The 16,847-nt window shown below is 38.8% G+C and overlaps 1 protein-coding gene across 1 annotated transcript in view; it reads left to right on the top strand.

Moving 5' to 3' along the window:
• The window catches only part of LOC103274566 (sortilin-related receptor-like), a gene marked incomplete at its 3' end in the record, with an annotated part of 93,823 nt that overhangs the window by 67,150 nt on the left and 9,826 nt on the right, over positions 1-16,847 (top strand). Inside the window, exons 11-13 of the mRNA XM_021705907.1 lie at positions 1,203-1,320; positions 1,530-1,603; positions 9,685-9,773. Coding sequence (XP_021561582.1) covers positions 1,203-1,320; positions 1,530-1,603; positions 9,685-9,773 — 281 coding nt within the window. The remainder of the gene's footprint in view (positions 1-1,202; positions 1,321-1,529; positions 1,604-9,684; positions 9,774-16,847) is intronic.

Raw genomic sequence — 16,847 nt, forward strand, 5'->3', positions numbered from 1 at the left:
GTGCTTCTTCTTCCCTCAGTAGTGTCTTCAGACCTCAGCTGCTTGGCATGATCCTGGGGTGGATAGTGCTGGGTCAGTTTTTGAGCATACTGTGCGGGTCAGGCTTTCATTGAATAGAGTTAATGAGATCATTAAAATTCAGCTTTTTATTTCCCTGACCAATCAGAAGGACGGTTAATCAGCTTCTGGTTTCTATGTCTCAGTTTAGGTGGGGGAAGGAATGTATAGGAGTGGTTAAGTCTGATTACCTGAGGATACAGAAACTCAAATGAACTTCCTTTCAGGCAAAGAAACATGGGTCAGAATGGGGAATGGGCCTGCAAATATTACTTCAAGACCCAACCTAATTTGCTCCTATTTCCTTTGATCAAACTGCAAGATGGTTATTTGTTAGAGATCCTTTTGTGACAAAAATAAGTAGATTCAGTAACCCTTGTTACCATTTTTACCTGACCATGAGCACATAGTTCACCTGTTTCGAATGTAGGCAACATCTGAGTAACATTCAACCCTCACTTTCTGGCCAGGAGAATTGAGCATGACCATGTAGCAAAAGGCATTGTTTTGATTGTTTGCAGAACTGTTAAAATCTGAACATAAGTGTTGGAGACCAGATTGAATAACTTGAAACCTTGTTCTGTACACCCACACCTTTGTACAAATGTAGAATGCATATAAAAATAATTTTAATCCTTTGGTGTTTATATCTCATATGTTGTACATCTGGGAACTTATCACTGAGACTTTATGACTTGATTTTTGGTTTTCCTTCTGACAGAATTTCTTGAATCATATTTGAAACACATCTCCACTGACTTAGAAATAAATATCACAAAATCATTTCATTTCTCTTTAGTTCTGTCACTTGAGAGGATCTCAGGGTGTTATGGAGAAATGATACCTTTCCTGTCTATTTGAGTTGGGTTGATACTGTTTTCTAATTGAGATTCTCTGAGAGTCTCAGAAGGCCTTTATAAGTTGTTATTGTTCTCTTTTCTTCAATGAGACATTTATGTGGGTTCAGATGATCTTCTCTGTCTGGGGAGAGTGTGGGGACAGCCGGACTGTAAGTCTGGTTTCCTCTGGGTCAGGCCTCCTTGCCCTGTGTCCAGCCGCAGTGTCATCATACAGGCCTTAGGGTTTACAGGGAGATCGAGGCATTGTATCACGTGCTGACACGGCCTGGAACTTTTGTTCTGTAGCTTTCCCAGGGCTGTTCCCTCCATCTGGCCCAGCGCCTTAGTCAGCTGCTCAACCTTCAGCTCCGAAGAATGCCCATTCTATCCAAGGAGTCGGCTCCAGGCCTCATCATTGCCACCGGTAAGTGTTCTTTGCCTGTTCTCACAAAGGGTTTGCTGTCTGGTTATGTGCAGCCAAATAGAGTGATCACTCACATCTCCAGCAGTACCCATTCTTTGTGACTTTAAGACATTCTTAGTTGTTAGATACTACTCAGAAATTCTGTTTGGGTGAGGTGATTATCTGACATATTCTTGAAATTAATAATAACTGTTCCTCTTGTATTTTAGGCTCAGTGGGAAGGAACTTGGCCAGCAAGACAAACGTGTATGTCTCCAGTAGTGCTGGAGCCAGGTGGCGAGAGGTCAGAGTCCCACTGTCCACCCCTGTCCTCTCTATCCCCTTCTCCCTCCCCTGGTTCTTGTTTATGTGAGAATGTGAATTGTGCCCAGCATTTCAGGGAAACATAGGGCCCATGGTAGAGGCCAATGCCAAATACGACTATAAAGAGAGGTACTGAGAGCTACTCATGAGCTGTGCTGATTTGTATTTGCAGTTACTTTAACTAAAAATCAGACCCTTTAAAAAAAATCTGTGAATTTTAATAAACATTCCAAGATTTAGAGTTCCATGAGGGCAAAGACGTTGTCTGTTTTATTGACTCCCTTACCCGTAGTAACTAAGAGTGCCTGGCATGGAGTGGGTACTCAGTAAATATTTTCTGAATGTATCAGCAAATTGCAGCAAAGGGCATCAACTTTGAAACTGGCTATTATCATTATTATTTTGGAATATTGTTGAGACTGAAGGCAAGCCTCCCCTTGGCTATGCCATGTGAGTACTTTTGTCTCATTCTGTACTGTGGAAGTAGGAAGTAGGCTCTGTTTTTGCCTTAAGATTGTGTAAGGCTGTATAACTAATTTGGATCCTTGGGCACTGGTTATACCAATTCTAAAAGTGGGACTAGTTCAGTTTTTCCAAACTTGTAAAAAAAAAAAAAAGGTTTTTTACCAGCCTCCCATGCTTTATTAAGGCAAGGGAAGTGTTTCTGGTCTCATCCTGTGGGGGTTGCTTTCAGTGAACTCTGTGTATGCCAGGAGCCACCGAGTAAAACTCAACAGGTCACACAACAGGAACTTACTGAGCACCACCCTCAGGCTGAACGCCATGGGGGTCTCAAAGAACTGGCAGACATAGTTCCCATCCTCATGATGCTTTTTACTGGGACTGCAGTATGCATTTTCATAGTTAAATATGTAATAAATAAGGCAGTAATAACACCCAATATTCGTTTGACTCTTCACAATTTCCAGAGGCCCGTCATGTGCCTTATCTCATTTGTGGCAGGACTTACCTTCCCTCCAGCTGAGAGAAATGGGACTCAGACACTGTGTACGGTATGGTCGAAAATATAGGTACCTGTTCAGATGGAGGAGATTAAGGCCAGAATAGTCGAAGTATGTGCACAATTTGGAATGGGAATTTTCAGGTCATCCTTGTCCTTAAGTAGCTGCTTTCCCATTCCTCAGAGTTGGACGTTCCTTTTGAAATTGGGTGCTTTCCCCTTGCGAATAGGCCTGTGGTTTGTTTGTACCTTCTGCTGTTGGTGTAATCTGGGATTTGCACATCTGCAAGTGATTTCCTTCTGTGTAGAAAGCAGTATCTTGTTTCTCCCCCAGTGAAGTGGTATTGTCTGGCCATTGCCAGGGCAGCTGTCAGTGCCTCCCTCCATGCATGCTTAATGCCTGCCAAGATGCAGCCAGTGCACAAGAGACCTTATTTTGGGAAATAGCAGAGAACTAACTAGGGGAATGAAAAGGTTGAGACTGTATCTGTGTGAACTGGCATCTGAGTTCCCGGGGGCAGCCTTCATATTAGAGGGACAATCTGAGCATGTGAGGGAACAGGTGGTGACAGAGAAAGAGGATGGCAGTGGATTGAACGCTGCCTGGAGCACTGGTAATCATAATTCTGATTTTTATTTTACTCCTAATTAGTTTTGCAAATTCTCTGATCCTCAGAATTCCTTTTTTTGTGCTTTTCTTCTTGAGTAGTTTTGTTGAGGCAGATGAAAGTACAGTAAACTGCACATATGTGTATTGTACGATAGGAATTGATCACCATCACCACAATTAAGATAACAAACATTCCCATCACCCTTCCTAAAGTATCTTTATGGCTTTTTGTAATTCATCCCTCTCTCCAGTCTTGCCCCTGTCTACTTCTGTCACCCTAGGTTATTAGTTGACATTTTTCTAGAATTTTAATGAATGGCCTCATACAGTATGTACTCTTTTTGCCTGGCTTCTGTCACCCATCATGACAAGTCTGAGGTTCATTTATGTTGTTTTGTGTGTTAGTGGTTTGTTCCTTTTTTATTGCTGATTAGTGTCCCATTGTAGGCCTGTATCACAATTTGTTTACTCATTCATCTGTCGATGAACATTCCAGTTTTTGCTGTTTAAAAATACAGCTGTTACGAACATTCATGCACTTTTTTTTTTTTTGAGTTGGAGTCTCATTTTGTTGCCCAGAGTGGAGTGCGGTGGCATGCTCATGGCCACCTCAGCATCAACCCACTGGGCTCAGGTGATCCTTCTGCCTCAGCCTTCCAAGTAGCTGGAACTACAGGTGTGCACTACCATGCCTAGCTAATTTTTTGATCTATTTGTAGAGATGAGGTTTCACCAAGTTGCCCAGGCTGTTCTCAAACCTGTGGGTTCAGGCAATCCCCTCACCTCGGCCTCCCAAAGTACTGGGATTATAGACTTGAGCCACTGTGCCTGGCCTTTTTTTTTTTTTTTTCCCCATTTCCCTTGAGTAAATACTTAGGAATGGACTAGCTGGGTAGTATGGTGGGTATATGTTTAAATTTGTAAGAACTGCTGAATTGTTTTCAATTTTCACCAAGCAGTGTGTGAAAATTCTAATTGTTCCACATCTTTGCCAACACTTGGCATGATTAGTCTTTTTAATTTTAGACATTTTAATAAGTGTGTGATGCTATTCCATTTTGGTCCTAACTGGCATTTCCCTGTATTTAATGATTTTGAGTTTCTTTTCATATGCTCATTGGACATTTAAAAATCTTCTTTTGCCAGACTTGGTGGCTCAGCCTATAATCCCACGCTTTGGGAGGCCGAGGTGAGTGAATTGCCTGAGCCCGTGGGTTTGGGACCCGCCTGGGCAACTTGGCGAGACCTCATCCCTACAATAAAATCAAAATATTAGCTGGGTGTGGTAGCGCGTGCCTGTAGTTCCAGCTAGTCAGAGCCCAGCAGGTTGAGGCTGCGGTGGCCGGGAGCGTGCCACTGCACTCCAGTCTGGGCAACAGAGTGAGACTCCAACTCAAAAAAAGAAAAAAAAAAAAAAGTCTTCTTTCGTGAAGTATCTGTCCAGATCTTTTGCTTATTTAAAAAAAATTGAGTTATCTGTCTTAGAGTTGAAAACAGTTTTAGAAAAATATATTTTGGATTCATTATGATACTTATTTTTTTCCAGGTGGAGATCCAGTTGATCTAGCACCACTTATTGAAAACACTTCTTCCCCCATGGAATTGCCTTGGTACCTGTTTAAAAATCAATTGGCCATATATGGACCAATTTCAGAACTATTGGGTCTGTTTCAGGACCTTATACTCTGTTCCATTAATCTGTCTATTTTTTCACCAAAACCAAATCGTCTTAATTACTGAAGTCTTGTAATAAGTGTTGAGATTAGGCTAAATTTTTCAACTTTGTTCATTTTAAAAATTGCTTTCATTGTTGTAGGCCATTTGTATTTCCATATACATTTTAGAATCAGCCTGCCAATTTCTACACAATCTGGGGTTATGATTGTGATTGCACAGAATTTATAGGTCAATTTGAGTACTTAACACTACTGATTCTTTTGATCCCATGAATGTAATGTCTTTCTCCATTTCTTCTTTAATTTCTCTTAGTATTTTGTAGTTTTTGATATGGAGGCCCTGTACATTTTTTATTAGCTTTACTCCTAGGTATTTTTAATTTTTTTATATTACTGTAAATGGAATTTTAAGTTTATTTTCCAATTTTTGCTCTAGTATATAATTATGCAATTGACTTTTGTATATGAATCTTGTATTCTGTGACCTTGCTAAAGTAATTCATTAGTTTTAGTAGTTATTTAGATTCCATGTAAGCAGTAATACCATTTGCAAAGAGGGAAAGTTTTATATTTTTCTTTCCGATCTTTATGTCTTTCTCTCATCCTTCCTTTCTTTCATTTTCTCTTCTTTCTTCTCTACCCTCCTCTTTTACTTTTCTTATCGCAATAACCAGTATCTCCATACAATGTTGAAGTAGTGAAAATGGGCATCCTTGTCTTGTTCCCTCTCTCAAGGGGAAATGGCTCAGCCATTCACTGTTACATATAGTGTTGGCAATAGATTTTCATACATGTACTTTATCAATATATGGGTAGTTCTCTGTTATTCCTAGTTGTTAGTAATTTTTTATTATGATCAAATATGAATTTTGTCAAATGCTATTTTTCAATATATTAAAGTCATGTGGATTTTCTTTATTTTTCTGTTAATATAACATATTACATTAACCAGTACTTGAATATTAAACCAACCTTGAATTACTGGAATAAACTATACTTGGTCATGATACATTTGCCTTTTTATTTCTGGCTAGGTTGTCTTGCTAAAATTTTGTTAAGAATTTTTGCAATTTTTGTGAGTGATATCAGTCTGTAATTTTCTTTTTTAAATGTTTTTGTCAGCTGGGCTCGGTGGCTCAGCCTGTAATCCCGCGCCTTTGGGAGGCTGAGGTGAGTGGATTGCCTGAGCCCGCGGGTTTGAGACTCGCCTGGGCAGCGAGACCTCATCTCTACAATAAATCAAAAAATCAGCCGGCATGGTAGTACATGCCTGTAATTCTGGCTACTTGAAAGGCTGAGGTGGAGGGATCACCGGAGCCCAGCAGGTCGAGGCTGCGGTGGCCGGGAGCGGCCACTGCCTTCCAATCTGGGCGACCGAGTGAGACTCCAACTCAAAAAAATAAAAAAATTAAAAAAAAATAAATGTTTTTGTCAAGTTTTGGTATTAGGGTTTGGTTGGTATCATAAAACAAGCTGAGTGATGGTTCCCCTTCTATTTTCTGACAAAATTTGTGTAAGTTTGATATTATTTTTTGAGTAATTCACTAATGAAACTATTTGGTCCTTGAGTTTTCTTCTTGGGAACATTTTTTGAAAAGAAATTTAATTTTACTGGTTGATATAGAACTATTTGGAATTTCTTATTTTGTATAAATTTTGGTGAGTTGTGTATTTCAAGAAATTGGCCCCTTTATCTAAATCATTGCATTTATTGCCCTTATGTTATTCTTTATATTTTCTCATTATCTTTTTAATGTCTGTAGAATCTTTGATGATGATGTCATTTCTGATATTGTGAATTTGTGTATTTTCTCTTTTTTTTTTAAGGTTAGGTTTGTCAAGATTGTTGATCTTTTCAAAGAACCTGTTTTTGGGTCTGTTAATATTCTGTATTTTGTCGATTTCTTCTCTTTATTATTATTTTTTTACTTATTTATTTTGTTCTTTTTGTAGTTTGTTAAGGTATAGCTTTAGGTCATTGATTTTAGATCCTCTTTCTAATATAAGTGTTAATTAAAGCTGTAAGTTTTCCTCTAAATACTGCTATAAATGTATGTTGTATTTTTATTGTCTTAAAGTTCAGAATATTTTTAATGTTCCCTTTTAAAACTGAGATATAAGTCACATACCATGAAATTCATCATTTTAAAGTATATGGTTCAGGAGTTTTTAGGATAGTCACAAGACTATGCAACTATCACCACTCTCTAATTCCAGAACATTTTCATCATCTCTAATATCTTTTTTGATTTTTATCTTTCACTGATAAGTTATTTGGAAAAATGTTTTTAATTTGCAGGTATTTGGGGCTTTCATAGCTATCATATTATTATTACTGATTTCTAATTTAATTTACTATAATTAGAGGCTATACTTTTTATTACTTGAGTCTTTTTTAGCTTTATTGGGATTTGTTTTGTGATCCAGCATGTGGTCTATGTTAGTGAATATGTCATGTGCACAGCAGAGGGATATGTATTGTGCAATTGTTTGATGTAGTTTTTTATAGATGTTATCTATAAGAAGATGGTTGATAATGTCCAGATTTTCTAAGTTCATACTATTTTTTTTGTCTAGTTCTCTAATTGTTAAGAGAGGAATGGTGAAATCTTCTGTAAATGTAGAATTGTCTATTTCTTTAAATTCTGTCAATTTTTGCTTTATTTTGGTATGTATTCTGAGTATCTGTTATTGAGTATATTTGCATATGTAATTATCTTTTCTGATGAATTGTCCCTTTTATCATTATGAAATATCCTTCTTTGTCTGTAGTAATACTCTTTGTCTCGAGGTCTATTTTATCTGATATTGAATTAATTACTCTAGCCTTCATATGCTGTTTGAATAGTACGTCTTTTAACATCCATCTACTTTTTACCTATCTGTGTCTTTATATTTTAAATGTTTCTTTTCTTTTCCTGAAGATCTCTGTTTACCCATAAGAAACTTCCCTATAGTCTAAAGAAATACCTTTAGCATTTCTTGGAGAGAGGCCTACTGGCCACAAATTGTATTGGTTTTCCTTCATTTTAAATTCTCTCTTCTATCTTCATTCCTGGAAGACGTATTTCCTGGATACAGATTTCTGGGTTGACAGTAATTTTCTTCTAGTACTTTAAATTTGTCCTACTATCTTCATGTTTCCCCAGGTTCTGATGAGAAACTTGTCATCTTTTAGCTATCGTCCTGCTGTGTGTGATGCGATTTTTTTTCCTCTGGATGGTTTCAAGATTTTTTACTTCTCTTTGGTTTTTTAGCAGTTTGTTATGATATATCGGTGGGGGGAGTTCTTTGAGCTTATTCTGTTTGGGGATACTGATTTTAAATTTGTAGATTTATATCTTTCACCAAATTTTGGAAACTTTCAACCATTATTTCTTCAAATGTTTTTTTTCTGCCTCAGTCTCTCCTGTTCTTCTGACACTCCAATTACACATTAGATCTGTTGTTATTGTTCTACAGGTCCTTGACAATGTTTAAAAACAATTTTTTTCCCTGTATGTTCTTTAGAATGGATAGTTTTTACTGGTCTATATTAATCTTCACTAATTCTACTAATTCATTAATTCCTCTGTCACTTTTGTTCTGATGTTCAGCCCATTGATGAATTACTTATTTCAGATATTGTATTTTTCTGTTATAAAATTTCTATTTTTAAAATTGTTTCCACTTCTTTGGAGACAATTCTTATATTTTATTCATTTCACATGTGTTTTTTTCCCTCATGGAACACTATTGTAATAGCTATTTTAAAATTCCAATATATGGATCATTTTAGGATTGGCACTTGCTGATTATCTTTTCCCTTAAGACAGGCCCATTTTACACATATGTTTTTATGGTATAAATTGAATAATTTTGACTTGTGTTCTAGACATGTGAATGAAATGTGTGAAATTAAATCTTTAGAAGGATATAGATGCTTTTGTTTTAGCATGTAATCAGCCTTTTTAGGTTCCAACCGTAAGTTCTGTATTGCTTTCTGTGGGTGGTAGTTCAACTCTCAGCTCAGTTTGCTAAGCCTTTGCTCTGCTGGTTTGGGTTTGTTTCCCACTTGTATTGTTTCGGGGTTAGGCCAAGACTTAACATAAGTTCAGACACAGAAATAGGGGATTTACTGTTTTGACATTCCCCGCTGTAAGATTCTATCCACACTTTTTCTAGCCTTTTTTTTTTTTTTTTTGACATTTTTGGCAGAAACAGTTTCTATTGAATTTTCAGCTCTCTGGCTGGGACTGAAGTGTGCTCCATGACTGAGGCTTTCCCTCAGGGCAAAATTGTACCAGGAATCCCACAACCATGTGGGTAGCTTCTCCACGTTTTAAATCTCCTCCACAAACTGCCTGCTTTTGTTTACTTTACAGCACCCTCTGGTCTTTTTTTAGTGTGTTCTGCCCTGAAGTTTTAGTTGTAATTAGCAAGAAGCATGGACTGTAGAGGGCTAATACTGTCATAGTCGAACTGGAAACCCAATAACTTAATTTTTAATTATTGGTTGATGAGATGAGTTTGAGTCCTACCTGTGCTGCTCAGTGTGCCATTTTAACATTAATTCCTTGTTTCTCCATGTGGGAAAAAAATGGGATACTTGAACTTGCTCTGCCTATCCTTAGGATTGTATGGAACAGATGAGATGATGCATATGAATGTGTTTTGTAAACCGAAAGCCATTCAAGGGGTTGGCATCGCTGTTATGTATGTGTATACATGTGTGCCTGTCATGTACACGTGTATGCCTGTGTGTGAGTGTGTGTGCATGGTTTCTGCAGTTAACCTCCACAGCAATGTCGTCACCTCTGACCTTTCCTCCTTAGGCACTTCCTGGACCTCACTACTACACATGGGGAGACCATGGCGGCATCATCATGGCCATTGCCCAGGGCATGGAAACCAACGAGTTGAAGTAAGTGTTTCTGAACTGTTCTCCCAGAAATTCACGTTTGTGTTTATAAGTGGATTATCTCTGTATAGCACAATTTGTGACCTCTGGAATTATACTTTCCTTATCTATAAAATGGGTCTAATAATCTGTCCTTTCTATCTCTAAGGGGTATTGTGAGGAACAGGGAAATCATTTTATTGGTTGCAGAAGTACAACACTATATAAAGAGTTAATAATGACTAAAAAATAAAGCTTCTTTAATTCATCTTTCTTTGCTTTGTATGTGACAGATTTACTCATAGCATGACTGACAATAAAGAATAACAATAAATAATACATGAATAATGATAATTACAGAACGCATATAATTTGATAGCTATTGACTTGCTGTCTATGTTAGATTTGGGGATTTTCATAGATAGAGCTGGAATTTCATTTGGGACTCACTACTATTTTACAGATGAGAAAACAGGCTCAGCAAGGTGGAGTAGCTTGTCCATGGTCTTCCCATTTATTAGTGATGGGGGCAGCATTAGCACTTGGGTCTTTAGATTGTGTCCCATCTTCTTTGCAACGTATTGTTCTGAAAAACAAATATGTCAGGAGTTTGTAATCTCTCCCCTCTGAAGTCCTGATTTTGTCAGAACCAGTCCTTTGATTATTTTGTCTGAGTTATTGAACAGTTAATGTTAGGGCAGGGCAGACTGGCCCTTACTAATTCCTCTTTTTGAGCTGAACCCATTAGATGGATTACTGAAGGAGGTGGAGAGGGCTTCTGTAACCATTTTGTTAATGCAAAGAGAAAGGGCCAGTGACAAGAGAGAAGTGCATGGTTTGGAAAAAGAGATCTTAGCAGCTGTTTTTTTCCCTCTGTGGTTAAGTTGACATGTGCTGAGCAACCTGGCCTTAAACAAGGAGAGAGAAGCAAAGTCCTGGCGTTTGGCATTCTACCTAGCTGTTCTCTGTTCTGTGTAGTACTGGTCAGCAGTTTCTTTAGAGGCAAGAGTTAGAACAGGCCCTGTTTGTACGTAATGCTCCGTATCCATATTTGTATCTGTGTTTGCTCAGACATGACCATCACAAAGCGCAGTGCTTCCCGCATTTGTGCTCTCTTTTATATATCCACTAATTTAATTCTCATCTTATACGTTTTGCAAGCACTGATCGTGCCAGGTACTGTGTATCTGCAGACGAATAAGATGCTGTCCCTCCCCCCGCCCCCCGATAGGCGAGAAAACAATTGTAGTGTTTGGTACACTGCTATGTGTGGAAGACACACTTAGGGGACATAGTTTGGCTTCCTAGGAATACATTTCATTCTTTGTATGGCATTCGGATTTTAGAGTCAGTTCTCAATTTTCCTTGTTTAGCTTCTCTACAAATTAAATTTGCATTCCAAACTGGCTCCTCTGAAGGAGTTAGTGTGATTCTAGTCCTCTTACACCATCTGTCGGTGCATATGTGCTCAGGGGACACAGCGTCATTCTACACTAGCTGGAGCAAAACATGATTAGGAAAATAAAACTGCTGCCAGAAAAATCATAATGCCCTCCCCAGACATTTCAAAATGACTGGTGTTGTAGTCTTCAGGGGATTATGGACACTGTAGCATTCTTCTATTTGTATAGGTCATTTGGAGGTGTCTGTGTACATGGTTCAAATAAAGCATTTGTAAATATGAAAATACATCCAGGTCTCCTATTGGCAGGTGCATGTGTCCCAGATATCAACCTGAGCTTGGCCTAAATCTGTGTAGCCACCTGGCATTTGCTCAGTGTGCTTTCAGAGAGATGTTCTGCTTCTCTTCCTGCCATTCTAAAAAGCAAGAAATAATATTGAAGTTCATATATCTCCTCAAACCACAGTGGTGATTTATCGTGCTGCCCATGCATGAGTGGAGGATGCACTGGTATAATGCTATGTCTGTTGTGAGTCTTAGGCTTCAGACCCTTTCTAAGTCTGCCCCCCCCAACCACAGTGCTCTCTCTCTCGCTCTCTTTTTCTCTTATGTCTCATAGCATGCATTGACTGCCCCATTAATTTAGCACTGATCATATTCCGACTCCTTTTGTTAGTTGCCTTTCCATTATATGCCTGAATTCTTCAACTCGTTAGTAACATTTTTGTAGATAAGTATTTCTGCTCGATACTGGTTAGGAGACACTTAGCAAATATTTGATTGAAATAGGTCATGCATACTTAGTCCTCTGAGATTGCTTATTGGTTTACTGACTTATAAAACTGGGAGGGACCTAGGGAGTATGCCAGTTGCACAGTTCCTAGGGGGATCACTGCTATTGTGCTCAGTGTAAATGACAACCCCTGGAGCAGTGATGTGAGTGGAGGCTTCTCGGATGTGTGCCCAAGAGGCGCCAGAGATGACCCGCTCCATCTTCCTCATTTTTCACACTAGGGAATAAGTGATTCGTCAGGAGGTAGTGCTCATGCTGGAACTGGAGCAAATTTCTGTTAGGAATCATTTCAGGTCAATTACACAGACATTTGTTGAACATCCACAATGAACCAGATGCTGTGCTGGATACCAAGGATGCAAAGGCGGCTGAGTCACTTTTTGGGAGCTGCCCAGGCCCACTGTGGCACTGTGGTATTTCTGAGCCAGTTGGAGAAAGAGGCCAGGAGGAGGGACTTGTTTTGAAAGGGAGTTTTCTGACCTGATACTTACCCATCTTTAGGGAGGAAAGCCAAATAAAGTAGCACCAATAATTCCTATATGAGAAGTTGAAGCGTTGCTTAAAGTAAGCATTAGAGGTCTTTGTTCGTGTCTTTTGGTTGATGTTCTTTTAAATTATTCATGTCTTTCTCTCCCTGATTAGCACAGATAACGAAGAGTTGACTGTTATTTGTTTCAGCCTCTGCCTTGATTCTCCAAGGAGACTGTTACCTTTGTTATTGTTAATTGAAATTGAGAGCAAGAAGTGGAACGCTTTGTTTTGCTGTTGTGTCTACATGTCTGAAATGAGTAAATAAGAACTTGCGCTGGGAATTCACTTGTTCATTCATGCAGCATGCTGTTACTGTGAACCTACTCTGGGGATGCTAGGAGCGGTATTTTTTTCTTGTGTATAATCAGTGTTCTTCAGAGAAGAGACTGTGGGGTTTTGCACCCTGACCAACAAAGATCTGAGCATGAGTTTGTTGCTTGATCACAAAGGCTGAGATCAATTTCCGTTTCTTCTCAGCGGTGTGCCTGTCAGCGTGATATTATTGGTAGTTACTAATAATGTTTTGGACTTGACCCAAAGCATCTTTTCTCTAAGATTTCCAATTTCATAGGGTTTCCCTCTGGGAATCCCGAAGAGCCCCTGCAAAGACTACATGCAGTAGAGCAGCTGTTTTTTCTGGACCTGAGTTCTGGAAGTAGCCGCACAGTTCCAGCAAATAGGGAGGCAGCTGTTAGCTTCTGCACTTGACTGTATCACCTAGCAAGCCTCATCCTTCCAAACAGCTGGAACTACAGGCGCGTGCTACCACACCTGGCTAATTTTTTGATTTATTGTAGAGATGAGGTCTCGCCAAGTTGTCCAGGCTGTTCTCGAACCCGTGGGCTCAGGCAATCCTTTCACCTTGGCCTCCCAAAGTGCTGAGAGTGGCTTGAGCCACTGCGCCCAGCCTAATTTTTTTTTAAAAGAAAACGTAGTGCAGTTTCCTTAACTTTCTTCACTAAGTATTTACTAATGTCCCCTTTGTGTGCTAGAAGAGGTATCAGATACCAGGAACAAAAAAATAAGATGTCTTGCTGCTGATGAATGGAGACACTAGCAAAATAAGTAATTTAAATTTAGTAGAGTATAAAATTGAGCCGAACTCAGAATGCAGTGGGAGCCAGAATGAGGACCAGGCACTGCTGTTTGGGGGTTAGGGGAAGGCTTCTGGGAGGAGACGAAACCTGGGCTGAGACTGAAAAGGTAAAACAAGGTCAGAGTACCTTTCCAGGGTTAGAGAGACCTTGAACAAAGACAAAGCATGAATCAGGGTGGAATGTGTGACTTTTGAGTATTGATCGAGTGCAAATTGTGACGTAGGGAGCAGTGACAAAAGAGACTTGAGGCAGGTTTAGGCAGAGGCCAGGTCCTGAGGTTCCTTATCTGTGCCTTACTTAAGAGATTAAATTTTATTTTTGAGGTGACAGGGTCCCTTTGAGGGTTTTCAGTAGGGGAATGACATGGCTAGACTTGCATTATGGAAAGATGGCTTTGGCAGAATGACAAGGGTGATTTCATGGAGTGAGACTGAGGGTGGGAGATGATACCAGGGTGGGCTGAAGAACTAAGTCTGCAGGACATGGTTTCTGACTTGCCTAGGATGACAGGGGAAGTGATTATTACTCATAGAAAAGCAGAGGTAAAGGAGGAGGCTTGCAGGGCCATATAATGAGCACTTGGACAAGGGGAGTTGAAGCAGCTTAGGCATGTCCAAGTAGGAATCAGGACATTTTACATTATCTGGTTCAGCCTTCCACCACTCTTTGCAAGAATTTTCCCTCTGTCATTTGTGCTGAGCGATCATTCAGTCTTTTTTCGAACAATTCTAGTGATGGAGAGTTTGCCAAATCGAAAGGTGCTTCTTTTTCACTTTGGGACAGTTTGTTGTTCATTTGTTCGTTCATTCATTTATGAATGGAAGTTCTCTGGTAAGAGAGAGCCCTTCCCTGGTAAGAGAGAGCCCAGGTTCTCCTTCCTCCTACTTTTCTGTTCAGTGGGCTTATTTCTGCTCTCTGGAGACACACAGCAGGCATCTTCTTTTACCTGAAAGTCTTTCAGATATCTAAGGACCTCACCCATGTCCTCTTGAACATCTGCCATTCCATGGTGAACATCCCCAGTTCCTTTCCTCATATGCCACAGGATCCTGAATATCCACCTTCTAGGTTTGCCCTTAGGTCTGCCTCACCATGCCAGTGTCTTAAAATGGGGGGCCTGGATCTGACCCCCCATGGTCTGAAACATGCAGAAGACATTGGGATTAATACCTACATGATTCTGGACACTCTATTTCTATTAATAAAATCTTTAGGCTGTGTTTACATTTTTGACAGCTACCTCAACTGGTGGCTCCTATTACATTTGTTTTCCTAAACTGAGGTATCATTTACATATCATGAGGTACTCAGATCTTAAATACGCCACTTAATCAGTTCTGAAGGATACATGTTAAGATGTAGAGTGTTATTACCCCAGAACATAACCATGCGCCCCTTCCCCCTTCAGTGCTACCCACCTCCATCCTCCTGCCCCAGGGAGAGGCAACTTCTGGTCTTTTTAGCGCTGTAGGTTAGTTCTGTCTTTGTTTTTTTTGACTTTGGCTTATTTTATTCAGCATAATAATTTCAAGATTTATCTATCTTGTAACCTGTATCAGTAGGCTGAGTTCAATTTAATTCAACCCCCCCCAGAAATCCTTTGTTCTTCTGTATCTTATTAAAGACCAGATGTTCCTCATCCTGTATTTGAGCAGGTAGGTTTCTGAAGTGGAATTTTATTCTTATTCTCATTTTTACTTATTCATTTTATTTAAATTCCATTTTTGGCATTTATTGTTTTATCTGTACAATTAGTCTTGCACCCTTTACAGATTTGGTAGATCCGTCTTTCAGATTTCAGTCCAGCTCATTCATAAATTTGTTGAGCTCTGTGAGGACCAGATGTCTTTTGAGGGTTGAGATTAAATCATATATCCATAATTGGGCTTTGTTTGCTTTACTAGCAGTGAATTTCATCTGACTATCTGGTCCACAAAGATCTTCATGGGAAAAAAAAAGTTCTTTATCATAATCTTGTTCTTCAAATCAAGAATTACCACAAGAAAAGAAAATGGGATTAGTTTGTTGTGGCTTGCATATGAAACCATTTGAATTCCCAGCCCTTTTCTTCTAAGTGTTCTCTTAATAACCTGTTTCATAATCCATTCTTTGTTAGGGAAATAAAACTATTTTTCCTACTTTAGTCTTTGAAATCTTTGTTCTCCATGATTCTTCTAGAGATTATTAAAAGGGCCTCTGTAATCATTCTAGCTTTATCTTTCATTTCCCTAGAATTTATTTTGTACTCCTTTTCTCTTAGCTTCTACTCCCCTGTCTTTTTTTTTTTGTATTGTCCATTTTGAATATTATTCTTCTTGATAAAGACAAAAGCAAAATAGAACTTCTTTTTTTTTCTGTTGTTTTACTGTTGTTTGTTCTGTTAAAAATTTCTACTAATGAAGTCTTTCTTTTATTCTCATTTTTTTCATTCAGCTAGGGATCATGATATATTGTACAGTTCAAAGGTCAAATAAAGATAGGCAGAACTAGAGGATGACTTTCATGAATGAATGAATGAATATATATAAATAAAACTCTTTATTAGTACATATAATTGTATCTGCTATTATTTATACCATTGGCCATCAGAACAGTGATCCTTCTTTTTTTTTCTAATTGTTTACAGAACTTACTAATAACCAACCCATCAACCCACCAGTCTACCAATTATTTTGGTAATTTGAAACATAATCATGTTGAACTTGAGTTATTGGTCTATTATTCTAATAGATTACTAGCTATAAGAACTACAGCTAGAATTAACCAGCAATTACTGCTGCTCTTTAATTTTTTTGCCCTTGGTTATATAACTTTTTTCCTGTCTTGAACTTGTTTGTTAAAAATCCTAGCTCACTAAGAACCTGTCTGTGTAGAGTCATAAGGTGGGTATCTACCTCACTTTTTCCTCTTAACATATCTGTGATTATATTATATTATGTGCTACTATTATATTTTCTGACCGTCCCATCCTCTTTTTTTTTAATTTTTAATTTTGGAGGTGGTGGGGGTACAATTCACGGTTAGGTATACAAATGTTCATTATGCAGGCACCCTTGTTGATGAGGTGTGCCTTCCCATCCTCTTGTCTATATTTGTATCTGAACAGTTTGGATTCTCCATTTCTAAAGAATAGGACTCTAAGAGAGAGGACTTCCCAGAAACTGGAATTATTTTTTGGAGGGCAGACCCCTTGTAGGACAGGCTTCTCCTGCTAGGTCAGTGTTCTAGGAACCCATTGGCATCAGTGTACCAGTTAGCATTGTTGTGAGAGGCTG

The sequence above is a fragment of the Carlito syrichta genome, unplaced genomic scaffold (assembly GCF_000164805.1).
Source record: "Carlito syrichta isolate Samal-C Ts95f unplaced genomic scaffold, Tarsius_syrichta-2.0.1 Scaffold314806, whole genome shotgun sequence".
Taxonomy (NCBI): Eukaryota; Metazoa; Chordata; class Mammalia; order Primates; family Tarsiidae; genus Carlito; species Carlito syrichta.